Source organism: Lissotriton vulgaris, unplaced genomic scaffold (genome assembly GCF_964263255.1).
Source record: "Lissotriton vulgaris unplaced genomic scaffold, aLisVul1.2 SCAFFOLD_3205, whole genome shotgun sequence".
Classification (NCBI taxonomy): domain Eukaryota; kingdom Metazoa; phylum Chordata; class Amphibia; order Caudata; family Salamandridae; genus Lissotriton; species Lissotriton vulgaris.
The window spans coordinates 171,791-199,310 of record NW_028251786.1 but is presented as its reverse complement, the minus strand read 5'-3'; the positions used below and the strand labels follow the sequence as shown (position 1 = coordinate 199,310).

The 27,520-nt window shown below is 45.2% G+C and overlaps 1 protein-coding gene across 1 annotated transcript in view; it reads right to left on the bottom strand.

Annotated features, from left to right (window-relative positions):
* Positions 1–2,104: 2,104 nt before the first annotated feature.
* Positions 2,105–27,520, bottom strand: part of LOC147662765 (acyl-coenzyme A diphosphatase NUDT19-like) — a 189,540-nt gene continuing 164,124 nt past the window's right edge. Inside the window, exon 4 of the mRNA XM_086950916.1 lies at positions 2,105–2,380. Within this exon, the coding sequence (XP_086807042.1) occupies positions 2,169–2,380 (212 nt within the window). The 3' untranslated portion in view covers positions 2,105–2,168. The remainder of the gene's footprint in view (positions 2,381–27,520) is intronic.

Below are 27,520 nucleotides of genomic sequence, written 5' to 3'. Positions count from 1 at the left end.
CGCACGATGAACATCATCCACTCCGGATCCCCAACCGACCCCTGCCCCCACCACGACTTCAACAAGGCCGACTCCATCATCGCACCCCATCTCTGGGACATCATCAACGCCTCCTTAAACACCGCCACCTACCCAGAAAGCTGGAAGCATGCCGAACTCAGCGCCCTCCTGAAGAAACCAACAGCTGACCCCACCGATCTCAAGAACTTCTGCCCCATCTCGCTCCTCCCTTTTACTGCCAAAGTCATCAAGAAGACTATCAACAGACAGCTTGCCGCCTTCCTCGAGACAAATGGATCCCTCGACCACTCGCAGTCCAGCTTTCGAGCCACCCACAGCACCGAGACCACACTCATCGCAGCCACCGACGACATCAGATGCCTGCTCGACAACGGGGACACAACGGCCCTCATCCTCCTGGACCTCTCCGCAGCGTTTGACACTGTCTGCCACCACACCCTAGTACAACGCCTCAGCAACGTTGGAATCCAAGAGAAGGCACTGGAGTGGATCATCTCGTTCCTTGCCGGAAGAACCCAGGGAGTCCGCCTCCCCCCATTCAGATCCAAGGCCACAGAAGTCATCTGTGGTGTATTACAGGGATCATCACTCAGCCCCACCCTCTTCAATGTCTACATGAGCCCCCTCGCAGCCATCGCATGCCAACACAACCACAACATCATCTCCTAAGCCGACGACACCCAGCTGATCCTCTCCCTCACCAACGACCCATCCAGCGCCAGAACCAGCCTACACGAAGGGATGAAAGACATCACCGAGTGGATGAAGAACAGCCGCCTGAAACTGAACTCAGACAAGACAGAAGTCCTCATCCTGGGGTCATCGCCCTCCGCCTGGGACGACTCCTGGTGGCCCCCTGCCCTGGGCACCACTCCTAAGCCAACGGACCACGCACGCAACCTGGGCTTCATCCTGGACTCCTCCCTCTCGATTACCAGACAAGTCAATGCCGTCTCATCATCGTGCTTCAACACCCTGCGCATGCTCCGAAAGATTTTCCGATGGATCCCCACCGAAACCAGGAAGACGGTCACCCAAGCACTCGTCACCAGCTGACTGGACTACGGAAACACCCTCTATGCTGGAACCACAGCCAAACATCAGAAAAGACTCCAACGCATCCAGAACGCCTCCGCATGACTCATCCTGGACACCCCCCGACACAGCCCATCTCCGGCCACCTGAGAGACCTGCACTGGCTCCCCGTCAGCAAGAGGATCACGTTCAGACTCCTCACCCACGCACACAAGGCTCTCCACGACCAAGGCCCCAAGTACCTCAACAACCGCCTGACCTTCTACATGCCCACCCGCCAGCTACGGTCGACTGGACTCGCCCTCGCCCCCGTTCCACGCATCCGCAGAGCCACCGTCGGAGGAAGATCCTTCTCACACCTGGCAGCCAAGACATGAAACTCCCTCCCCATCCACCTTCGTCTAACCCAGGACCACCCATCCTTCAGGAAGCTACTCAAGACCTGGCTTTTCGAGCAGTAGCGGACCCCTCTCCCCCAGCGCCTTGAGACCCTTCCGGGTGAGTAGCGCGCTATACAAATGTTCATGATTGATTGATTGATTGATTGATTGCTCATTTAGAATCCTATTTGCACAAATCCCACATATACAGAAAACCAGACCATCGGGCCTTTTCCTAGATCGCTCCTAAAGCATGGAACTACTTGCTTTTACATATAAAAGTCTACTAACTTCTTGAATTATGCAAGTAGATGAAGACCTGACTTCTTGAGTAGTTCCACTATGCCTTAGGTGCTCCTAAACTCAACTGCTCAGTGCTAGGATACCCTCTCAGGTGATAGTGCGCTCTAGAAATCTGCATAACATACATAACATAACATTTTAGATGAGCAAAAAGTGGACTACAGGGATATTTTTCACCTCAGGGTTCTGAGTAACATCATAGACAACAAGAGTTTCGCTCTCCTTGTCTTTTTGATGAAATTCTAGATGAAAAACATCTCCATGATATACTGTTACCAAACTATAAATCTTTATGTTAACAGTACAGATATGAACCTTGCTATGAAACACTGCTATTGTCTAAACAATAATGTAGACAAAAGATTATGAGAATATGTTATCTTGCTTTAATCCTAAATGCAGGTGGGCATTGACAATGATTGATTAAAATTAACTACAGCATTCTGTACAGTTGTTCAAGTTGACAGTAAGAGGTTGAATATGTTTGTATTTTGGCTCAATGTTCACATAGATATTCGTAGTATGACTGTCCAGATGTTCAATTCTGTGTAGCCTACTCCTCCTTTTCAGTAAGACATCTGGGGACAGAACAAACTCCTTCTTGCCTGTCAGATCTGGTTCTTCTGGATACAGCTCGTCTCCTGTGGAAAAACACAATACAATGCTTTAGTTCACCTTTTTTACTTTTTAATTGTAATCGCGAGAAATGGTCATTTTATTTTCAGATCGTATGAACTAAAGAATGTTATTATTTCTCAAATATGCTGCTTGTAAGCAACATAACGAAGGGTGGTCGATGCTAGCCACTATGTTTAGGCCGGTAACAAATTACAGTTGTAGCATTCAGAAAGCTCAGCTGATGTAATTTCAGATTCCTTTTTTTCCACCCTGAAAAATGTCAGAACTTGTTCAAAATTAAGAATTTCCTAAACAAGTAGCAGTCCAGGTTTCCTGCGTTTAGTGAAGGTTTTCTAACTGGGGTTTTTATGAGTTGTTATGTGAAGAAGTGCCATTTCTTAGTAATATATAGATCATGAATGGTTATTGTTTTGCCAAGGGGCTATTTCTAGGAGGACACTGTGGATATGGAGCAGTGGGTATGAAGTTAGGGAGGAGGTATTCAGGGTAGGCTCTATAGGGATATTGAGTAAGTTTGGTTGAGGGATATTTCGGCTGTTGATTGTGTTCTTGCTATTTTGTGGTTGCCAGGTGCTTATGTACGTGGGCTATATATATATTCAAGGTATCATAGATGGCTTGTGATGAAGGTGCTTGACTTCTGAAGATTTTACAGTGATGCATTGCTAGATGCCTTATGTAAGAATTAAATGTGATCAAATCATAACAAAATTGGCAGGAATATTAGCTCAATAGACAAGATGGCAATAAACTGTACTGCTTAAGTCTATTAGAGGCCAAGTTGGCAGGCAATGAGAAATAACACCCAAAATCTAAGAACAAGACTTTGTTGGGACAGGATTGTACTCTGCATCATGTACAGTCACGTTCCTCTGCCCTGAATGATTGATCGCATGTATCTGCTATGACAATTTGTAATTGATGGCTCTAGCACCACACTAATCTGCTGTGTATGCTGAGGCCTAGGCTTGTTCTATGACCAGGTAGGGTGTACCAAAGGTGCAATTGTTGCACTGACAGTGGACTACTGTCCCTGTCATGTATTTGCTACATAAAGCTGTAGGAACAAGAAATGGCTTCCTGGCACTTCTGATGCAGCGCTACTCCAGAAATAATTTCTAAAACCATAATATCTTTCCCTAAAATCATACATGTACTCAACAGTGGGGCCCGTGACACTGCGAGTCACTCACATAATACTTACACCACTACTTCATGGATCGGTGAGATTCAGAGGAGAGCTGCTGTATCATAGCGGGATGTCTAAACTATAACCATATATTTATACTATTTACACCTGCAGTTTAAAGGAGTTTTCCATGGTTCTTATTAACAAAACATTTATTTAGACATGCCGCCACTGTGGTTGACAGATCTGCTTGTAAAAAATTAGGCGTAGGAAAACTCAAGACCAGCTTAATTCTTTATTTATCTAATTTTTATTAAAAGCAAATTTTCATGTCTAAAAATGTATTCACTTTATTAATTTCTTTATTCAAAAACGACATTTTAAAGAATAAGAGTTTTATCTCAAACTGTTAATTTCAGAAAATTCAGAGATGGTCATTTATTTAGATTGCAGAAATGCAAGTATTTTAGAAAAAGACAGATAGTTACCAAATAATCGTTTATTCTCCTAACTTCCCTAACTAAACCCTCAACTAAAGTGCATCTCCCTGTCAAAGGAAATAGAAAAATTATTCAAAGTCTTACATCTCAGGAAAATCAGCATTCAAGCAGCATCTCTCGTGTAAATCGGAAAGAAGTTTTTTATTCAGTAAAATCAGCACTTTTTATACCTTTTTCACTAGCTCTATCTATCTAAAAGTATAACTTTCAACCTAAATTTGAGTTCTGATTGGACAATTTTGGGGGGGATGAGCATCATCTCGTCACTGTAATATTATTTTTCCTTCCGTCCGCAAATTTCGAATGGGTCCTTTGTTTTACCCAAGTCCGGGCTAGTCTTGTTCTCCACTCGCAACTTTGCTGGATATTCTCACGTTCTGAACCATTGTGCTCATCCTTTTGGCAGCCATCTATACTTCCAGGCCACATTGTCCTTGAACCGTAGTCACTCCAGGCACAAACAGCTCACATTCAGACTCGGACTTTGCTCGTGCATGCAAACTTCTTTTATGGCCACAGTAATCGAGTGACTCCATTTTCTTTTAGGCCTCACAAGTCAAAAATGGGAACTATCTTAGCAACAAACACAAACGAACGTTAGTTTACGAATTTTAACCTTTCTGTTTACCTCCCCCTTACTGAGGTTTTCCCTATTAGTAGTTACCTAGCAAATAAGCAACATTTAGGCGTATTATACTCACCTAATCCCACGATTTGCCACTAAAGTACATAAACAAAAGCACATTCATGCCGCATTCCATTATTTTAAAGCTGCTTATTAGCTTAGGGCACGACAGAATCACATAATTAGTTGATTATAATTGCAACATAAGCAAAGTTAATTCCCACGTGTACTTGTGTAGGTGGAATGTTACTCTAGATTGATTAGTTACATGCATCATTCAATTAGTTCATATTACAGTTATGGAAGTGTGACTTTACAAGGGGTACACAAAATTTTGTTTCACCACCTTGCTCCATCAACTCCACCCTTTGATGATTTATCACCAAATATCTCCCAAAATTTTGCAAAATTTTATTCAGAACATGTTTCAAATTCTTCAGATTAGTAAATCTGTATTTTAGAATACTTTTCTCTGGTATCTTTAAAAATCTTTTCTCGGAACTCTTCCATTTCTATATCATCTTTTTCTCTTTCTCTTTCTCGTCTCTCTTGGATCATTTTCTTTAATGACTTTCTAACATTCCTTCTTTTTCTGTATATACAACATAACCTTATCATTACAATAACTAATACTATTACTGTTACTGTAATTAGTATTTAACCTATAATTGAAGTACCTATTTCTTGAAACCAATGTTTAACTGCTGTAACACTTCTACCAAGTCGTTCAAGAATACCATCAACTTCCAGTGGTTCAATTTCTCTATGCAATTCTGTAATATTTGTAATGTACTTTTCAATGTTTTGACTTTTATCTGGAATGTAGGTGCAGCAATGCTGTACCTTCAAAATTCTACAAACTCCTCCTTCTTTTGCTAATATAATGTCAAGAGCAAGACTATTTTGCATTACCATAGTTCTCATAGCAATCATTTTGGTGTTTACCATTAGGAATCCACCTGCTGTGTCTGTTGACAAACGATCTACTATCGTTGACAATCTTCTAATTGATTTGCATTGAAAGATATTCCCACTGCTGGTATCAGTGCTCCAAAAACATCACCTATTATTTCTATGACACTTTCTCTTTTTCTACGACTTAAAGGTTTACCTATCTATGAATACCATTAGTACCTCTATCTACATGAAAATGTTTAGGAAAGACCAAACCCACAATACATGTCCCATACCAGTGGTCAGGTTGTCTGTAATAAGCCTTGTTTCCACAAATAAAGTAAACACCTGGAAAAACTGGATCATTTCCCCCTTTAGATCCCCAACCCCCTAGAATCTAATAGGTATCTTTACATTGACTTGCTTCCACAAAATCATTGTAATACACAGTGTTGTCTCTCCTAATACACAATTTCCCTAATAATGGAGTGTCTATATTTATTGCTACATTCACATTTCTTTCATCAATATTTTCATCATTAAATGTCCAATATTTCCATTTCTCATGCTTTATTTTTCTTTACGTTTATAGGCAATCCGCCTTTATTCAACCATATCTTAAAATGTTTTCTCTTCTACTCTCATTTTACATGTTAAATTATTCTTAAACGCATAGTCATGACTTAACTCATCTATTTTAAAAAAGTATTCTCCCATAACTGTGGCAGGCTTTTTCTTATTCAGTGCATTATCAATATTCAACTTCGCAAACACTCTGTCTAAATTTGAGTAATGGTACTCTAGCTTGCCTGTTTGATAAAACAGGCTTGCAATCACACTACGCGTGACTCCGTATTTAAGCGGAAAGTGATGATAGGTCACCCCCTCAGAAACAGATACAGGTAACTTTAGACACGCATAGCAGTCACTAGCATCTATTGTTCTAACATACTCAGATAACAATCTTGAAAATGTGTTCTTAGTCAAATCACTTATAGAGCTATCTTGATCTAATTCTGGCCTATATACATGCTGCTTGTTAGGCTTTGATTCAACATTTTGTTCACTTGAACTCACATTATGTTTCAACTTCACTAAATTATCTCAGAAAGGAATGATAATAGCTAAAATTCTCCATATCAATATCAAGAATGCAGTGCAAATTAAACACATCCTGCACCATTTTCTAAAAATAGAACATTTCGTTTTATGACCATTAGTAGGCATTTTTTTTTTTTTTTTACACAGCAAATTTTGCTAACAGGTTTTCTTCGACCTTATTTCACCTATATGCCTCTTCCCTTCTAACAAGTTTTCTTCGCCCTAATGTCACTTACAAGTTTTAGTTTTCTAACAGAATTTTCTTCGACCTTGTGTCACTTATAGGTTTTTCTTTTCACTTACAATGCCCCTTTGCTTCTCCTTCTCCTGAATCTTCAGGTTTACCTTCTACCTTGTCCTTTTGATCAAATTACCATTTTTCTTTGTGGCTCAGTTCTTTACTCCCTTTTCCCATTTGTCTTTGGGCAATTCAAATTTTTCTGACTACTGTTTACTTCTTCAATTGGAGGTAAAACGATATATGTCCACTCAGGTGATTTGTACTTCTGATTTGGTCTTCTCATTCTTTTTGGCCTTTGGACAATTTCTATTTTCTTTCCCAATGCCTCGCTTTGACTGGTTATTTCATTAACCTGCTCTTCTTGTTTTCTTTCTTTGTTAACCAGTTCGAATCTCAGTCCATCATTTCCTCTAGGCCAATTATCTCCTTTACAAAATATTTTTGTCTTAGGCTCTGTGATGTTATGTTCCACTCTCCAAGCCCTTTTTCTTGGACTCTTCCTCAATGGAGTTTCAACTGCACTGTCATCAGTCTCACTTTCAGTGTGTTCGACAGTTTAATTTTGATGAACTTCACAACTTCTTTTTATTTTTTCAGAGTCAGTTTTCTCTCTTGACAGTTCGTTCACTCTGTTAGGAACATCTCCATAGCTGGTATTCGGAATCTCATCCTTATCGTGAGTTTTGCCTTCTTTTCCAGTTTCAGGATCTTCGTTCCTGCTTCCAGAGCTTTCTGACTGTTCTTCAGAGTTTTCTTGCTCACCAGTTTTATCTTCACTCTGTTCAGTGTCCTTACTGGTGACAGTCTTTACCAATTCTCGATCTTCAGATTGATCTTCAGAATTCGGTACTTCAAGACTTTCTCCTTCACCTTCAGAAGCAGAGCTAGTATCTGATAATTCCAGATATCAACAATCCTGTCGATCTTCAGTATCTGGACTACTCTCTGGTTCAACTTCAGAATCTGAATCAGTTGTGCTTTCACTTTCTTTGTTTAGATTTTCAGGTTCAGGCACACAAATGGTGTGACTTGGTGTACCCATATCTTTACTCCAGCACACTTAACTGCAGTAGTGCTAACCAAAACAACTTGTCTTGGTCTCTGCCAACGAGGCACCAAACAGTTTCTTCTGCAGTGTAGTCAGACAGGTTTTTGCAGTAATCCAGTATGATGTCATCATTAATTGTCAACAATTTATCAACTGGTACATATGCTTGTCTCATCACCCTTCCCATTAAGATCTCATGTGGACATATTCCAGTTTTCCTGTCAGGTATGCTTCTTAAGGTCATCAAAACAAGTGGCAAGGCATCAGGCCACTTTAGTCCTGTAGCTAAGCACATTTTTGCAATCCTGTTCTTAATTGTTCCATTTACTTGTTCTACCACTCCTGAAGCCTCGGGTCGGTAAGCACAATGCAGTCTCTGATGAATGTCCAGTGCTTCACATACCATTTGCATGAGTTCATTTTGAAAATTTGGACCACGATCAGTTTCGATCATCACTGGGAAACACAACCTAGGTATGATTTCACGTAGAAGTAACTTTGCAACAGTTAGCCCATCATTCCTCCTTGTGGGGAAAGCCTCTACCCTTCGGGAGAACAAACTGATGATCACCAGAACATATCTGAGTCTGTTACGTGGCGGACGCTCAATGAAATCCAATTGCACACATGTAAATGGACCTCCCTCCCGTCCTATGGTTCCCAAACTTACAATAGTTCTTCTGTTTGGATGAAACTGCTGGCAAACTAGGCATCTCTGGCACAAGCTCTCAGCAATCATCCTGAATTTTGGATTCTACTACGTCTGTCTAAAAAGGCGAAGCATGGCATCCCTCCCAATATGATCTTCACCATGGTACATTCGGGCCATATTTGAGATCATGCCATCAGGCATCACTGGTCTTTCATCTTTGTAAACCCAGATTTCATCTTCCTCTCTTTGTCTACATCCTGCTTTTAACCAGAAATATGCTCTTCTCCCTTTCCTTATTAATGGATGCAAGATTTTTGGCACAGTATTTAGCAATTGAGTCTACATACCTGTTACCTCGGGTGTTGTAGTCATCTGCCTTTTTGTGTTGAGGAAATATAAATTTTATGGTCAAGAAATGTTCCCTAACGTGTACCCCACCGTCTCCATGTACGAGCTTAAAGTGCATGTAACTTCCCTCCTGTGCCAGCTATGAAGGCGCAAATACATTTGCGTCCAACGTTAACATGTCCTCTTTCAGATCCACCCTGAATGGGTCGGATATTCCGTTCCTAAGTATGCCTTGCCACCGTCTTTGTATGGTGCACTTTCACGTATTTCTGGCTCTGTGCGAGCTAGGCCCTGTTTTCTGTCATCGAGCCTCTTTTCAAAGTCATCTCTGCCTCCTGAAACTGCAACGTGGGATGCCCCCCCGTGAACTCTGTCCTACTCCCTGCGAGGCGAGCGGGGCCAGGCTCGGCCTGCTTGCCTGCCAAAGACAGTATTTTACCTTCACGTTATCAGCATAGCCAAGCTCAGCTTCCCGAAAACACATTCCAGTCCAGCAGAATAGATAAACAACCCCTCAGCTGCAGAGCAAAGGGCCCGGCCTTTCTGTCTCCATACAAGTAATTCATAGCTCCCGTTACCATGGTAGGCCCATGGCCCCCTCGCTTTACACTCAGACACGTAGGCACATATGCACGCATTCATAGTCAAGTATAGGATAGCCTCTGCCCAAGAGACCTTTCCTTCTAGATAATATGGTTCCCAAACATCAGATATCAGATATGATATAGGAACGAGTTGATCTGACATGCCAGACTTCTGTCTCTTTCCTCTAGTGTAAATGTCAAGTCCCCTGCACCCTCCAGCTTCACGTCAATCACACGTCATGCAGCTGCGCGCGCATCCAGACCTCAGATTTCTGCTGACATTGCAAGATTCTGCTATGTACCCACCCACTTGTGACACCTTTATGTGACGTTTCTAGCACACACCTCTGTGCACGCCCTAGTTCACGCCTTCTGATTACGTATTGCTAACACGTGTGTGCTCTTATCTTGTTTCTCTCGGCTGTTACGCATTCTGTATTGGTTTCCATTATGTGCTTTAAGTATAAAAGTTATGTATTGTCAATAACGTATGCTCTATCCCTTCCTGAACCCCAGTGGTGTCAGGAACCCGATATCCGGTTCAAGAACCATTCCTTTTTAAGGAATAAAACCCCTAAGAACTCTAACACCACGGACTCTGCGTCTTTCTTTCCGATTGAGTTATTTTATTTTTAAGTACTTACCTGCATAGAAATTAGGACGGTAATTAAATATTTACCACATTAATTTGGCGCCCGAATAGGGACCCCTCCCCCACCCCACGCGCCGGTTGGTGCGTTGCAACCTTTGCCCCCTGCCATAGTCAAGACGGACAACTACGCGTACCCGCAGGATTTCCTGTATCTCCCTCAGGCCTACGGAGGTGACGGAGACTGCGATCAGCACCCAGACGAGGCGGTGAGGAGTGCGGAGGATCCCGACCAGAGCCTAGCCGAAAGAAGCAAGGTCCGAGGTGTCAAGAGGCCCACCAGTTCCAAAGTATTCACGTATCGAGTCGAGTCGAGTCGAGTCCGGTCCAGTCCAGTCGAGTTTTTTCCGAGGCCTTCTGTTCCGTGCTTCCCGGTGAGTACCGTTGCTGGGGACGCATCTAGACGGGTGCATTATTATGTATCCGGTAAAGACGGGTTTGGGTACACAAACACGGTCTGCGCTGTTTTAGACAGTGTATCTGTACTGTTTAGCAGTACATCAGGCATTCAAGTTCTTGCACTGTTCTTGGCAGTGTATCTGTACTGTTTAGCAGTATATAAAGTATTCAAGGTTTCGATTTTTTGTTCTCGTTTTCTGGAGTTCAAGGGTAGTCCATATGTGTTCAAAATGTTTCATGTGATTAATGTCGTGGTATGAGTGACTGTTTGATGTACATTACTGTGTTTTTGTATAACTAGCTGTGTTCAGTGTAAGTAACAAGTATGGAGTGTCCAGTACCAAGTAACAAGATGCCGTTTTTCAATAAATTAAGACAGATAGGAACTAGGAAAGGGATACTAGAGGAAGAAATTCCTGTCCCACCTAGGGACACTCCTGGAAATTTTATGTACCACAAGCATGGCCTAGATGCCATACTGTACCTAGATTTATGGGCTGATTATACCAAGCACCTAGAAGAGAGACACAGGTGGCCTGTTACAGGGACATGGGATGCCGAGTGCATCATGAGAGTAGAGGAAGCGCTATGGAAAAAGAAAGCCAGACAATCCCAGAGAGATGCCATAGAATTGTGGCGTAAAGAATCGCATAAACGTGCCGAAAAAGCATTCCGAAAAGCAGAAAAACATAGAGAAAAGTCGGATGAAGTCCGAGAAAACGAATTAGTTACTGAAGGTATCCGAGTAAAAGCAGAACAAGTAGACCGCATGCGAAACACTCTTGCAAATGGCATGTATTTAGTGGCCGAGGGTTTGCCTAAGGACACTCCAGAAATACCGAAAGATCTGCCGCCACCATTGGTTCCAACTAAAGTAAGTCACAGGACCACCAAAGACATATTCCTTGCTTCCTATCTAGACGATGTAGCTCCCGCTTACACCAATCCACGTGCCCACGTACCGCCTACTGACGGTGACGGAGGTGGCAACCCACTCCAAGACAATGCCCAGCCCGTACCACAACAAAGTTCCCCCGTTCGACATCCTGCTCCACCTGCTCCTCCACCACTTCCCACACCTAAGATTAATACACTGAATCCGTTTGGGCCTGATCCTGGTAAAAGACAAGTTCAGTTACACATACAGACTCCACAGACAAACCATGCTCAAACCTCCGCCTCAGGAGGTGCGACAGGAGGTTACCAGACCCCGCCACAAACACACAGATTAAACCTTAGGAACGTAGTAAAGCAACGTACACCCCGAACACCAAGTTACGACATGCTTAAAGAACCCCTTTCAATTTGCAGATACGATCCAGTACCCGGTAAAGACGATAGAATGTTGTTAGCATCACTACGCTTACGAAAAGTTACAGATTACTTAGTGTTATTTCCAGGAATGACTGAACACCTAGATAGAATATATCATTTTGTCCAGACTGGGGAAGATCCTGAAAGTATTAAAGAGGCCCTGGCTCACCAGAAAGCTGACACTCAAGGTTGTATATTACGCTTCTTCATAAATTGTTTTATAAGAGAACGAGACAGGCCTGGAGTAGACAAGGACGAGATGGACGCACTAAACAAGTGGGGTCAGAATATAGCCGATGGAAACCATGATAAACAGAGTTCTATAGCAAATATGTACAAAAGAATCAGAAAAGCAGTAATAGAAATACATGAAAGAAAGGAACAAGAAAAGGAAGGAGATAGCGACAGGAATGACTCCTCCGAGGAGGACGAACTTGAGGAATCTGACACGGCTAAAGAAATGATAGCGTATGTAGGTAAGGGAAATTACCTTAAGAAAGGCATTCGTCCAGAAAGCAAGAGAGTTTTTCTCTCTGGCGTATCAAAAACGAGTTCTCCTGAATATCTGTTTCAGGTTACCGATAAAATTCTTCAAGAACGAATGGGGTACCATGTACTCAATTCTATGGATGAACAAGAACTAGCCCGGTCAGCAGTACTATGGGCTGACAATCCTAGCACATATAGTGATGATACAGTAGCACAGACGTTTTTGAATCTTTCCCCAGACGAGCAGAAGTTAGCTGGTATGTACATGATTCAGCATCTCATCACGTTATACAGACATCAACATTCTGATCCAGGTCCCTTACCTGATACATTAGAAGCACTACTTATGAATAAATGGAGAGGCCTAAGTACCAAGTTAATTCAAATAATTCTAGAACAACGGCACAGATATAACGCTTTCTTAGGCCCACAATATGTTTCAGCTCCGCCCCCAGAAAGAAAAATGTTTCATTTTGACAGGCAGAATCCTTTACGAGAAGTACACCCAGTTATGAATGACGATAATACCCTAAGACGTGTGTTTGTGTACACACCTTTAACAAAGTTGGAATTGTTAGAAATGAAGAAACTAGTACCCTGTCACGATAAAGACCCTGCAGGTTTCCACCGAGAAATTAAAGACATGTTACTCATGGGAGATTACACGTATACGGATATTATGAAATTGTTAAAAGTACTTTTGCCCACAGGCATTTACGAGAAACTCAAGGAAAAAGAATGGGAGGTGGGAGATAAAAAGATTATTTGGACTGAAATTGAAGACGAGGAAAAAGGTCGTACTCCAGGGCTAGGCCTTGGGGACAAAGCTAAAGCATTACCAGGTTTAATAGTACAGGTTTTGCCAAGATTACTGACAACTAAAAAGGAAGACTGGGACGCAATCTCTGTCAGGTTCCGCAAGTGCAGCGCGCATACCACAATGGGAGAACTACATTTCCCATGAGCCGGCGGGGTCCCGCAGGAAGCTTATCACGGGTCCCGACGCGCTTCCTGTTGCGCGTTATTCTGATTCTTGGCAGCCTTCGGCGTGAGAGCGGATGCTCTGCACGCCATCCACTCCTTGAGTAGCCAGCTACTTCCCGACTCCTGTGGGCTCTTTGACCCCGTGGGCTCGTGGGGAGTCCTTCGGTATCCTGTCCTGGCTAGAGACGGAGTCGGCGCCCGCCCACAGGTACTGTTGTTCCTTTGCACCGACCGCATCAGCGGTCAGCTGTTCGTTTGCCTGTCTCCAGGGGCTCGGAGCCTTGTTTCACTATTGTGGGCAGATCTTGGCATTATAATCGGATTTGGGCATTTAGAGGTGGCGGAACACAGTGGCGGTCGAAACCACGTGTTACCGTACACTCGGCAATATTCATGAAACTGTACTAGCGGGGCGCTGTAGTGAGGAAACTACGCGTCTCCGTTATATACTGCATAATTCTGTGGAAACAAGGATCAGGGTGTGTAGTGAGGAAACTACAAATTTCCCCTGGTCTTATGTGTACTGGCTTCCAGTGGGTTTATTGTTTGACAGAATTCAGTGGTGGTCGCAACTACGTTTTTCTGTTTGCTTTTTCCATGTACACACTTTTGAGTTGTTATATTGAGAGCGGAGTGTTGTAGTTCTTGCTTCCTACACACTACCGTATCCTGATTTACTTTGTGGTGGATATCTTTACTTCCAGTGGATACATTTGGACCCCCTTGTACATTGAGTCCTCTGACATATTCTGTGGTATGTTGTGAGTGTTGGGTTAAGTGTCTCAGTACGGTGTGTATGTGTATGTTAAAGCAGGACTGTGTTCATTTACCCTAAATCTATGTGTTCCTTAGGCCTTCCTCACAGATTATGGCAGAAGGAGTGTAGATGTTTTCTAACCAAGGTCGGGTTTTCTTTCAGCCCAGGTACTTATTCGTGTGCATGCTTTATTAGTGAGACCATATGAGAGTAGTATTTCATGCTAGTAAGCACTTGACTGAAATCTGTCTTGTCTTCTGTTACAGGCGTCCTTTCCCTGCTGACCCTACCTTTACCCATCCCACATTTTTTTATTTTAGTTTGTTATTTTTCTCCCTCGCCTAATGGCTCGAACACCCTGTGTTTATACTTCAGGGTGTTGGTGACATTTGGAGGTGGAACCATATTTGCATCGGCTGGATCCCGCGGAGTAAACCTGACAATCTCAGCCTGTAAACAGAAACACGATGAAGATACTAGTGACTTCTATTCAAGATTCGAGAAATGTTTCATTATTAATAGTGGCCTGAAACCAGGTAGCGAGTCATACCCGCACCTTTTTGTAACAAAATTAGTCGAGAATTCCCTGACACAAGTTAAGAACCGTGTATATAAAGTCGAAAGTACATGGCAAGCAAATACGCCATCCCAGATGTTACAAATGTTACAATATCACCAGAACAGAATTAGAGAAGAACAGGATCACGAACAGAGACGTATGAAAGACACGAAAATGAAAATGTTAGTGGCCCAGTCGGTTCCAGCCGACGGTCAGAAAAAGGGTGTGACCCTGACAAGTAATTCAGCAGCTCCTGTTAAAGGGACATGCAACTATTGCAAACAACCAGGTCACTACGTAAACGAATGTCCAGTCCTGAAACACAATATATCAACAGGTAAAACTAAAGAAAGACCGCGTCAGCCTAGACAAGACCAGGTCCAGCAACAGACTTCACAGAATATACAGCCTATGCATGCTCCACCACATACAGTACAGACCGTAGCGGTATCACAGCCACAGCCCATTGCCGCGACGCAGCAAGTTTCACAACAGATGTACCAGTATGCCCAATCTGATTATCCCGATTATCAGAGGGAGGTTGGCTTGCCTCTTATTGAGATTCCTGTAGATCAAGAGGGTCCTTATGTACATAGTCAAGTATTGGGAAAAGACAGAAAGTTTTTAATTGACACAGGGGCAAGTCGCACAACGATCAGTCATGATGAAGTTCCAGGGGCACCCCTCTCAGGCTCACAGAATGTTTCCCTTGGTTTTTCAGGACAGCCTATTGTAAATGAAGTATCGAAACCTGTTCCCCTAGCAGTAGGTCCATTATCACGTGTTACAGACTTGTTACTCACGAAATCATGTCCAGAAAACTTGCTAGGTATCAAGACACTGAAGGCTCTAGGAGCAGTGATATGTTGTTCTCCGGAGGGAGTTAGACTTTTTCTACGTGACTTTAAGGGTCACTATGTACTATGAGAGTTTGATGTCAGATTGAAAAATGTACCGAAACACCTGCGGGCACAAGGCCCAACCGACGTAGGTTGTATGCACATCACACCATACCGTGTTACACTCAAACCAGGAGTTGTTTTACCCCGAATCAGACAATACAAGTTACCACCCGATGCTGTAGTGGCTTTACTGGAAATCATTGAAGAGCTCATTGCCCAAGGAGTGGTCGTAGAAACCGACTCCAATATCTGTAATTCCCCTATCATTCCGATTCTTAAACGTACTGATCCCAATGCACCGCCAGTATATCGGCTGGTGATTGATTTACGAGAACTGAATAAATGCATTGTTCCACAGTATCCTGTGGTTCCCGACATCTCATCCTTATTGACTGCTATTGATTCAGAGGCGACGTTCTTTACTGTAATTGACCTCAAGAACGCCTTCTTCAGTGTACCCATTGATCCAGAGAGCCAATATCTCTTCGGATTCAGTTTAAATGGCCGAAGTTTCAAATTTTCACGCGCACCTCAAGGATTCACAGAAAGCCCCAGCATCTATAGCCAAGCACTGAAAAGACAACTTGACTGTATCCAAATGCCAGTTAACACTGCCTTACTACAGTACGTCGATGATCTGCTGATCACCGCACGAAGTGAACCCGAATGTGAACAAGCATCACTGACAGTTTTACATTTTCTGGCCGACAAGGGACACAAGGTGTCTCCTTCGAAGCTACAATTCTGTATTCAGGAAGTGGTGTACCTTGGGCACTTGCTGTCCAAGTGGGGAAGACAGCTCACACCTGATCGAGTTCAGTTAATTGCACAGTTACCACAACCAAAGACACAAAAGGAAGTGCGGGCCTTTATAGGCCTCACCTCGTACTGCAGACAATGGATTCCTCAGTATGCATTTCTAGCTAAACCACTGATACAGTTGACAACATAGGAGGCAGCGACTTCGACTGTCCTCCCTTGGACTCAGGAACATACACAGGCTTTTGAGGAATTAAAGAAAGCTTTATGTCAAGCACCAGTTTTAGCGACACCATGTTACAGCAAACCTTTTACACTTTTTGTTACAGAACGTGATGGTACAGCGTTGTCTGTCCTCACACAAGATCAAGCAGGTTCACATAAGCCTTGCGCTTATTTTTCAAGTACATTAGATCCAGTGGCCCAGGCTCTGCCTGCGTGCTTAAAATCAGTTGCAGCGACAGCCCTAGCAATCAGACAAAGCGACTCAATAGTATTAGGACATCCATTGACAGTACAAGTTCCACATTCTGTAGAAGTCCTGCTAAATCGAACACAGACACAACACCTGACTATAGCACGACTGACAGGTTATGAATTGACGCTATTCCAGCCACACATAGAAATCAGACGCTGTAACATTCTAAATCCTGCCACATTGTTACCCTCGATTATGACAGATTTAGCCCCGCATGATTTTATAGAGATCATTAATGCAGTAACAAAGCCCCGACGAGACTTAACAGATGTTGCACTGACAAATCCAGACCTGACACTTTACGTGGGCGGTTCATGTATGAGAACAAGCACAGGAGAATTAGTGGCCGCATATGCAGTGACCACTGAAACTGAAATCAAAGAAACACACCGTATTGATACACTGTCCGCTCAAGCAGCAGAGCTTATCGCTCTGACCCGAGCCTGTATACTAGCCAAAAACAGGAATGTTAACATATATACAGATTCACGTTATGCTTTCGGAGTTGTACACGACTTCGGAGTGTTATGGCAAGAACGAGGTTTCTTGACCTCTCACGGTGCCAAGATCCAACACGGTCCCCTCATTCAAGCACTGTTAGAAGCAATACATCTGCCTTCAGGCATATCCATCATGAAGTGTAAAGCACATACTAGAGTTACAGATTCTATTTCCCAGGGTAACGACCTGGCGGACCAAACAGCAAAACATACAGCATTGACTCACACCCAGACAACTGATGTGACAAAGACAATAGTACCGACACATTGTATGACAGTTAGGGATCCCACACTAGATGTAATCGATATTCAGACACATGCTACTCCAGTCTGAACTAGGAGGGATCCAGACAGATCAGGGATGGATGACGAAGGGAAAATCTACATGGTTTCTCCCCGACTCTATGGTTCAAGTCATAATAAATACAGCACATAGTCCAGCACACCTGGGAGAAAAAGCTATGTTAGACAGTTTACAGAATCTCTGGTTCAACAAACATTTACGAGCAGCAGCAAAACAGAAAGTGCGTACTTGCATGATCTGTTGTCAGTTCAATCCAGGTAAAAGCGTCCCTGTAGAGCAAGGTGGATTTCATCCTCCCGATCACCCTTTTGAAGTCCTCCAGATGGATTATATCCAGATGGAACGTTGTCGAGGATTCAAGTACGTCCTCGTAGTTGTTTGTGCACTTTCCCGTTGGACCGAAGCATATCCAGTCCCAGATTACACTGCCCCGACCACTGCCAAGCAGCTGGTTCGAGAATTCTTCCCACGGTACGGCTTGCCTCGTATCGTGTACTCAGATAACGGACAGCCATTCTCATCCGAGCTCATGAAGCAGGTTTCACTCCTGCTAGGATATCAGTGGAAATTCCATTGCGTCCGACATCCCGAGGCAGCTGGCCTTGTAGAGAGGCACAATCAGACACTGAAAACCCGTCTTGCTAAAATATGTAAAGAGAAAGGGGTCGACTGGATAGTCGCCCTGCCAGTTGCACTATTCTATATGAGAATGGTCCCACATTCGAGATCAGGACTATCCCCGTATGAGGTGGTCTTTGGCCGGCCACCAAATATGTGGGGGACGCCCATGCCTAAGAAAATAACCGATGTTGACTGTAATATGCTGACAGATTACCTTGCCTCCTTGATGTCTGCACTCCAATCATGTCGTTCACAGGTTGCCGCAGCTTTTCCCGACAACACTGATGTGAAGCCACACGATGTCCGTCCCGAAGATACTGTCCTGATACGCAATTTCGATAGGAGGAGTCCGCTGGAGCCCCGTTGGCAGGAGCCGAAGCTCGTCCTTCTGACCACGAGGACTGCAATCAAGGTTGAGGGCCGTAAGGGGTGGATTCATACGAGTCATATTAAAAAATGTAATGAACTGTTGCCAGAGACTGACTCTTCCACCCCCTCAAAGGACTGCCCAGATTCTAGTGACTCTAAACTTCCCATGGTAGAGAAAACTCCGCAAGAGGAGTATAAATTAAAGTTGCGGTCTAGCAAGTCAGACAGTTTAATTGTTTAAGTCCTCCCCTAGGTGAATCGGTTAAATAGTTTCTGACATGTATCCCCTAGACCCCAATAGAGAGAGAGATAGAGAGAAACAGATCAAGAAGCAACGATATTGCAAATCTCTCAAAAGTTACTGTATTGTTACCTTATGGATTATGTTTTCTTTAAGTCTCACTATTATTGTCACAAGTGTAATTTTGCATATCTATTTTCCTATTGCTACACGTGCACATTCTTCTTCTAATAACACTGCCGAGCATTCTTTCAGCGAATTACCCCCTCATGAGTTGTCTTACCGACTTGCGCTGCGCAACAATACATTCATTAGTATGTTACATCACTCTCATCAGACCAGCAACGCTACTAATTGTTGGATATGTGGCCGACTCCCTCCCTACAAGAAAAACAGGGGAGTTCTGCCCCTCTTCCCGTACCCGTTCACACACAATGGTTCATGTGGAGCCTGGTTTAGTTTGATTAATTCCTTAGATTCAAATTCCGTAGTTTATCAGGGTAACTGGGTATGGGGAAACCTGAACACAGTTTTGCATAGAATATGTTATCCTGACAAAGAGGGACTTCCCAAAAGGACAGGGACTGATCTAGAAAATGAAGTATATGGATTAGGAAATTTTACACTTAACCTCATGATTCTAAATGTTGAATCCGAAACCGAGCCAGACTTGCCCACTATGTCAGTACTACCAGTCAAAGGTGAATTATGTGTCAGAAAGAATGGTTCCGTACACCTGGGTCATAGTAAATGTACTACTGTGGTCGAATTTAGTGATAAGGGCAAGTCCACATTCAAAGCTACACGTCATTCCTATTTCATTTGTGGTCAGACAGCATATATACGTTTGCCTCTAGATTGGGATGGGACCTGTTACATTGGATTCCTACTGCCACCTGTTTTCCTAGCTCCACCTGATTATCATAGAAATTCCCGTCTAGTTCACAGACCAAAAAGAGATCTCCCAATTGTCGACTATACTGAGACAGCATGGGAACAGTACACAGATTTCAATAAAGGTTTCTTTCCCCTATTTAGGAGCTATTTTTAATAGTAAGTCTATCCGTCACTTGACCAGAACTCTCGAAGCAGTAGTGAAAGAGACTACTTCCGCCCTAGGTAACTTGACTGAGGAACAGTCTGCTATGAGACTTGTCGTTCTTCAAAATCGTCTTGTTATTGACGTCATACTGGCCGATCGAGGAGGAGCCTGTAAGGTCCTCGGGTCAGCTTGCTGTGTTTTCATTCCAGATAATGCTCCGTCCGTATATAAGGCTATTACACGTCTCCATAAGATAGCTAGTCAGATACATCAGAATCCAGGCACTTGGACTTGGTCCGGTTGGCTCTGGACTACTATTTCAGCTTGGAAAATACTGTCACTCCTTGGAACAATACTACTTATAGTATTCAGTTGCTGTCTATGTTTACAATGTGGGCCAGCGATTTGCGGCTTGTGCGCCACATCCTGCACTCCCCATTCAAGTCAACGTTCTAAATCCCGTTTGAAAAAGGATGAGCAGATGATGCTAACTACACAAATAAATGGATTAATGAAGATTGACCTATCATGAAGGGTCCGTAGGGAACAAGGAGGGAATGAGGAAATATACATTTTATGGTCAAGAAATGTTCCCTAACGTGTACCCCACTGTCTCCATGTACGAGCTTAAAGTGCATGTAACTTTCCTCCTGTGCCAGCTATGAAGGCGCAAATACATTTGCGTCCAACGTTAACATGTCCTCTTTCAGATCCACCCTGAATGGGTCGGATATTCCGTTCCTAAGTATGCCTTGCCACCGTCTTTGTATGGTGCACTTTCACGTATTTCTGGCTCTGTGCGAGCTAGGCCCTGTTTTCTGTCATCGAGCCTCTTTTCAAAGTCATCTCTGCCTCCTGAAACTGCAACGTGGGATGCCCCCCCCGTGAACTCTGTCCTACTCCCTGCGAGGCGAGCGGGGCCAGGCTCGGCCTGCTTGCCTGCCAAAGACAGTATTTTACCTTCACGTTATCAGCATAGCCAAGCTCAGCTTCCCGAAAACACATTCCAGTCCAGCAGAATAGATAAACAACCCCTCAGCTGCAGAGCAAAGGGCCCGGCCTTTCTGTCTCCATACAAGTAATTCATAGCTCCCGTTACCATGGTAGGCCCATGGCCCCCTCGCTTTACACTCAGACACGTAGGCACATATGCACGCATTCATAGTCAAGTATAGGATAGCCTCTGCCCAAGAGACCTTTCCTTCTAGATAATATGGTTCCCAAACATCAGATATCAGATATGATATAGGAACGAGTTGATCTGACATGCCAGACTTCTGTCTCTTTCCTCTAGTGTAAATGTCAAGTCCTCTGCACCCTCCAGCTTCACGTCAATCACACGTCATGCAGCTGCGCGCGCATCCAGACCTCAGATTTCTGCTGACATTGCAAGATTCTGCTGTGTACCCATCCACTTGTGACACCTTCATGTGACGTTTCTAGCACACATCTCTGTGCACGCCCTAGTTCACGCCTTCTGATTACGTATTGCTAACACGTGTGTGCTCTTATCTTGTTTCTCTCAGCTGTTACGCCTTCTGTATTGGTTTCCATTATGTGCTTTAAGTATAAAAGTTATGTATTGTCAATAAAGTATGCTCTATCACTTCCTGAACCCCAGTGGTGTCAGGAACCCGATATCCGGTTCAAGAACCATTCCTTTTTAAGGAATAAAACCCCTAAGAACTCTAACACCACGGACTCTGCGTCTTTCTTTCCGATTGAGTTATTTTATTTTTAAGTACTTACCTGCATAGAAATTAGGACGGTAATTAAATATTTACCACAGTGTGCTGCACATTTTACCACAGCTAATTTGTCTGGCAGTTGAATTACATCAAGCAACATTCTCACAAACTCTGTGGTACTGAAAATTCTGGACCCGTGTCAGATACATGGTCGTATCATGACGATTTTGGTATCAGCAGACCGGTAATGGTTCGAATACTAGGCACAAGCATTTCCGTCATGTTCGAGTGACGGAACCACCTAGAAATCGGATTTCTTGTCCGGAACCCACGGGTTCCATTTTGTGATCGGCAGCCATTTTGTGGTTGCCCTCACATAAGGCAATGACTTAAGGCCGAAACCGGCCTGAAGGACACGTACACCTTTGCTGACTCCGCTGTGACCTGGGCAAGCTAACTCCACTGCCTGAAGCCAAACCTGTTCAGGCAGTTCCTTTCCCAGTGGCCGAGCGAGATCAGAATCAAGGCACAACATGTCATAAACCTTTCACCGCATACAAACCATGCCTAATCTTACACGCACCTGTCCCTGTTTCCTACTTTATGACTTGCTTTACGAGGGGGGAGGTGCCCGACTTTATTAGGGGTCCGTCGATATCTGATGAAAATACTGGGCCTTGCCGGGTAATCAATTATGAACTGGACGAACAGAAATGTGGGCTTGTCATCATGACTTTGCTTTTTCTTTGTAGTAAAAATATTTTGATGGTCAACTGTAAAATAAGGAATGTTTGCCTAAAGCACGTTATCGTGTATAAAAGAAGAAGGCTGGCTTCGTAAAAGAGAGCAGTCTCCTGAGAACATACATGCGCTTCATACTTTTGTACTTCTAGGATATCTGTTACTGGCTGCAGCCAATAAATATGATCTTTGATTTCACCCAGAAGACTCTGTGTTTCTGTAGTCTGAAACAGGAAGGACTCAGGAGTTTTCAGGTGTATTCCCTGGCACTGCCGGGTCCATAAAAACCCGGTACTCCAGTTGGCGTCCAACGTGGCGCGGTATCAGCGGTACCGGTCCAAGCCAGAGGTTTGTGAGGAGCTTCGTGTGAAAATTCCAGAGGACGGCCAACCACTTCAGCGACCCCTGCATGTCGATGTGGTCCGAAGGTCTTTGGTGCGAGGTTCCCCACGTCCCGACGGCTACGAAGGACTGCTGCCCTGACTATCGCCCTGTTTTGGACCCTTGATGATTTGTAGAGCGAAACGATAGACGAGTCATCGATACCTCAGTTAAGTATAAGTGGAGCGTCTCCCAGTCCTTAGTTTAATTCTTAGTTTTGGGTATCCTTCGGGATCGTTTTGTTTGGAACTTGCAAGTGCCAAACCGAAGGACTCGCGTATTCATGAGACTATCGTATTCGATAATCCTTCGAAGTTTGAAGCTAGACTAAAGAGCGAAGATGCCTGGTCTTAGCAGACTTGGAAATTTGTTTTGCCTTGGTTGTAATAGGGATTCCCGGTTGGAGGATTCGTGTCCGGTTCCTCCGATTGGAACTCCAACATATGAGCTCTATGTGAAACACGGCGTAGGCCCCATCACATATAATGAAGTATGGATCCCATACACCAGAAACGATGGTGTCCTAAAATGGCCCCAATATGGTAGTTTTGACACAGAGATTTTAGATAATCTGGAGGTAAAACTTTTTAAGAAGAAAGCCCGGCCGGCAATGTTTACTCTTTTCGCCTATGGCGAAAAGAAGCAAAACAGAAAGAATGGAAAGGGGCGACCACTCGGTCCCCCCGAACGTATGGTGGAGTACCCCGATCCCCCCGGGAAGCCATTTTAGGCGGGAGGCGCGTCTCGGCTGGTATGCCCGAAGCGGCGTAGCCGGGGCGCGCTTTTTCCCGCCCAAGAGTGGGTTGTCCTAGACACTGAAGCCGTCCGCCACGCCCCTGGAGGCGGGAGGAGGCGGGTTTACGCCCGCCCGGAGAAGAATAAAAGGAGCAACAAGCCAAGGAAGCATCCTCTTGTTCCTGTGCTCTGAAGCTGCACCTCCTCGCTGCACGTGAGCTCGAGACGGAACGAAGAGCCAATTTTGAAATTGGTAATTTCTCTCTTTTCTCTTTCAGCACTGCAAATCGCGTTGGGACCTTTCACCTAGGTGGGGAAAATGCCGGGCAAGAGAGTCGCAAAGAAGGTCAGCACCGACCAGATGCTCCGGATGTTGGTGAAAGACATGGCTGAGATGAAGAGAAAAATGGCGGCCAGGGACGGTGCGGGTAGGCCAAAAAGACCCAACCCGACGGAGGCCCCGGCCGGAAGAAGGAAGAGGGCCAGGAATGGGTCAAATGAGGACGAGGTCCCAGTTCCGGAGGCTCCCCCGGCGAGCCCTCCTAGTCCAGCGGAGATTCCCGCGCCGGCCCCTGCCGAGGGCCAGCGGATCCCCGTTGTGGTTACCCCAGTGGACGAAGGTGACATGCCCCCGGAGTTGGCCGCCCAGCTGGCGGCATGGCTGGGTAATAGCAGCGGGGGTTCCGTGGCTATGGGGGACACGGCCGAGGAGGCCAAGCAATTAATGAGGCAGTTGCGGCAGTCACGAGAGGCCGCGAAACCTCCTTGTCCGTTTGTTTCCCCACAGGCTCCAGTAGAGCAACCCGCAGCTGGCATGAGTTCGGCAGCAACGGCGGTTACAGCTTCTAGCTCAGGTAAGCAGCTAATGCCGATTGCGGGGAAAGGGTCTGTACCCTCGAGAAGGGAGAAATTGGCTCAGCATATCCCGATGGAAGTCAAAGAATGGATATGGGCTGAGAAATATGTAAATATGTTCTCCTTGCTAACTGATCATTATGAGATTGAGCATGTGAAAGTTCAGAAAGAACTTATGCATCCAAGTGTTTGGCGCGCAAAAATGGCCGCCTTTAGGGTCGATGAGACGATAGGTAATTGGGGTAGAGCATTTGGCATATTCACTTCGATTATGGGGGAACGGAGACCTGACTTGTTGACCGAGTTACCTGTGTACCAGTCACGTATTATGGAATTTTCTCAGACATATGTTGGCAATGAGTGGTTCTGTTATGACAATATTTTTCGTAAGGCTAAAGAGTTCGACACGTGCCTGACGTGGGATTGTTACGACTCCATTTCTTGGCAAAAAATGGAAAACTCAGGCATGTTAAAGGCGCCATTATTGGGGGGGGGCGGGGGTGAGTTTTCCCGCCAACCATCCGGGGCGCCCTTTCGGACAGGGGCAAATAATGAGCATCACCCAAGGCCGAACGGCAATACAGGTAAAAAAGGGGTATGCTGGAACTTTAACAGGGGAAAGTGTACGAGGCCCCAGGGGTCATGCAAGTTTAGGCATGACTGTGGGGGGTGTGGACAGTCTTCGCATCCCGAGACCATGTGCAGAGCCAAAACGGGTGATAACGGAAGTAGGGGAAGCGCCAAACAGGTCTGACATAGTCCGAGGGGCGGCTTTACCTACACCAGTTGATACCATGGCAATGATTCCTTGGCTCAGTGAATACCCTGATCGTGTCTCCGCTGGGGTGTTGCGAGACGGTTTTTCTTATGGTTTCCGCATCCCGGTGGGGAATTTTCAGGGTAAAGCACAGTGTAGGAACCAACTATCGGTCCTACATAATACGGCAGTGGTGCAAGCGAAGATTGGGAAAGAGGTAGCCCGGGGTCGGGTGGCGGGACCATTCAACATGCCACCAGTTTCTAATTTTGTTTGTTCACCCTTGGGAGTGGTCCCCAAGAAGGACCCGGGTGAGTTTAGACTGATACATAATTTGTCAGCCCCGAGGGATTTGTCGGTTAATGATGCAATAGACCCAGAGCTTTGTTCGGTGCGGTACGCATCCTTCGATGATGCAGTCGCCATGTTGAATCGCCTGGGGCCCGGAGCGCTGATGGCTAAATCTGACATCGAGTCCGCGTTCCGGTTGCTCCCGGTACACCCGGACGACCAGCGTCTCCTGGGCTTCATGTTTGAGGGGCGCTATTACATGGATAAATGTATGCCAATGGGCTGTTCCATATCTTGTGCTTATTTTGAAGAATTCAGTTGTTTCCTGCAATGGGCATTCACGAGGATGACGGGTTTTCAGCATGTAATGCATTATCTAGACGATTTTCTGTTTCTGGGGGCTGCCGGGGACACAGAATGTGCACAGGCTGTAAAAGAATTTTGTGATCTGATGAGTCGGTTTGGTGTACCATTGGCGCCAGGCAAAACTGTGGGGCCGTCAACTTCGCTCGAGTTTCTTGGAATAGAGCTCGATTCCGAGGAAGGTTGTTTCCGGTTGCCAGAAGAAAAGGTGCGGAAATTCAGGGCTTCGCTTGAGGCATGCATGAGAGAAACTAAGGTGAACTTGCATCAATTACAGCAGACTGTGGGTCAGTTGAATTTTGCCCTTAGGATAATGCCAATGGCCCGCCCCTTTTCCCGCTCGATTGCACAAGCCATGGTCGGTCTTAAAGAAGGGCACCACCGCACTAGGCTCTCGGCTGAGATTCGCCAGGACATGCGCATTTGGTTGGCATTCCTGGCGGACTTCAATGGTCGGGTTGTCTGGACCAAGCCGGCGGTGTCCTCCGAAGAGCTGGGGCTGTGGACAGATTCGGCGGGGAGTATAGGTTTTGGCGCCATATTTGGCAATCACTGGTCGGCGCAAACATGGCCGTCATGGTGGCACGAGTGTGGACTTACAAGTAACATTGCTTTTCTCGAACTGTTCCCTATTCTGGTGGCTTTGAAAACATGGCCTGAGGGGTTTAGGGATCACTCTGTGGTGTTCTGGTCTGATAATATGACCGTGGTTGAGTGTATCAATAGTCAGGCAGCACGATGCAAGTGGATCCTGAGGTTGCTCAAGGAAATTGTTTTACTATGTATGCAATTGAACGTGCTCTTTAGAGCGAGGCATGTGCCAGGGGTACTGAATCAGGCTGCTGATGCGCTTTCTCGTTTCCGTATGCAGGCCTTCTGGGGTTTTCTGCCCACAGCGGACCCGGTGGCGGCACCATTTCCCGAAGCTCTCTGGTCTCTCGGTGCCCCGAACTACAAAACCTCGTGGGAGAGAGTTTAGCACCCAGGACAAGGAAGGCATATGAAGGGGCGTTCCGTTCCTATTGGTCCTTTTTGGGTTCTGCTAGGAGGGAGTTTTGGGGCCAGGAGGAATTTGTCATAGAATTTTTACTGTCATTACAAAGGGCAGGCAAATCGGTGGCTACGGCCCAGAGGCATCGGGCCGCCATTTCCTTCATGGCACGGGCCCATGGTATCAAGGATCCTACAGCGTCTTTCGTAGTACAGAAAGCGCTGCGGGGATGGCAACGCCTTGAGGGTCGCAGAGTAGATGAAAGGCACCCGATAGGTCTGGATAGGTTGGCCCGGTTACTGTCCGTACTCCCTGCAACATGTTCATCCCAGTCGGAAACAGTGTTATTCCGGGCCGCTTTTGCATTAGCATTCTATGGGGCTATGCGGGTAAGCGAACTGGTGGCGAGAAACAAGCAGGATACGGGGGGGGGTTGTGCCGAGAGCACATTCAGGTAAAAGGGGAGACGATGATTGTCTCGTTTGTCAGGTCCAAGACCGATCAGGGGGCGATCGGGGACAGAGTAGTAGTCCAGCGGATTCCCGGATCTCACATGTGCCCGGTGGCATGCGTTGAGCAATATTTGGCGCAGAGGGCGGCATCATGGGGGGGGACATTGCTGAGGCACGCAGATGCCACCCCACTGACGAGGTTTCAGTTCCAGCGGGTGTTTGCAATGGCAATTTCGGCCGCGGGCTTGAACCCGAGAGAGTTTGGGACTCATTCCTTCCGGATAGGGGCTGCTACAGAGGCTACAGCCAGGGGTCTGAGTGTGGAAAAAGTGAAACAGTTGGGGCGTTGGTCCTCGAATTGTTACAAAAGGTATGTGCGGTTGCACATGTTGTGAAGCT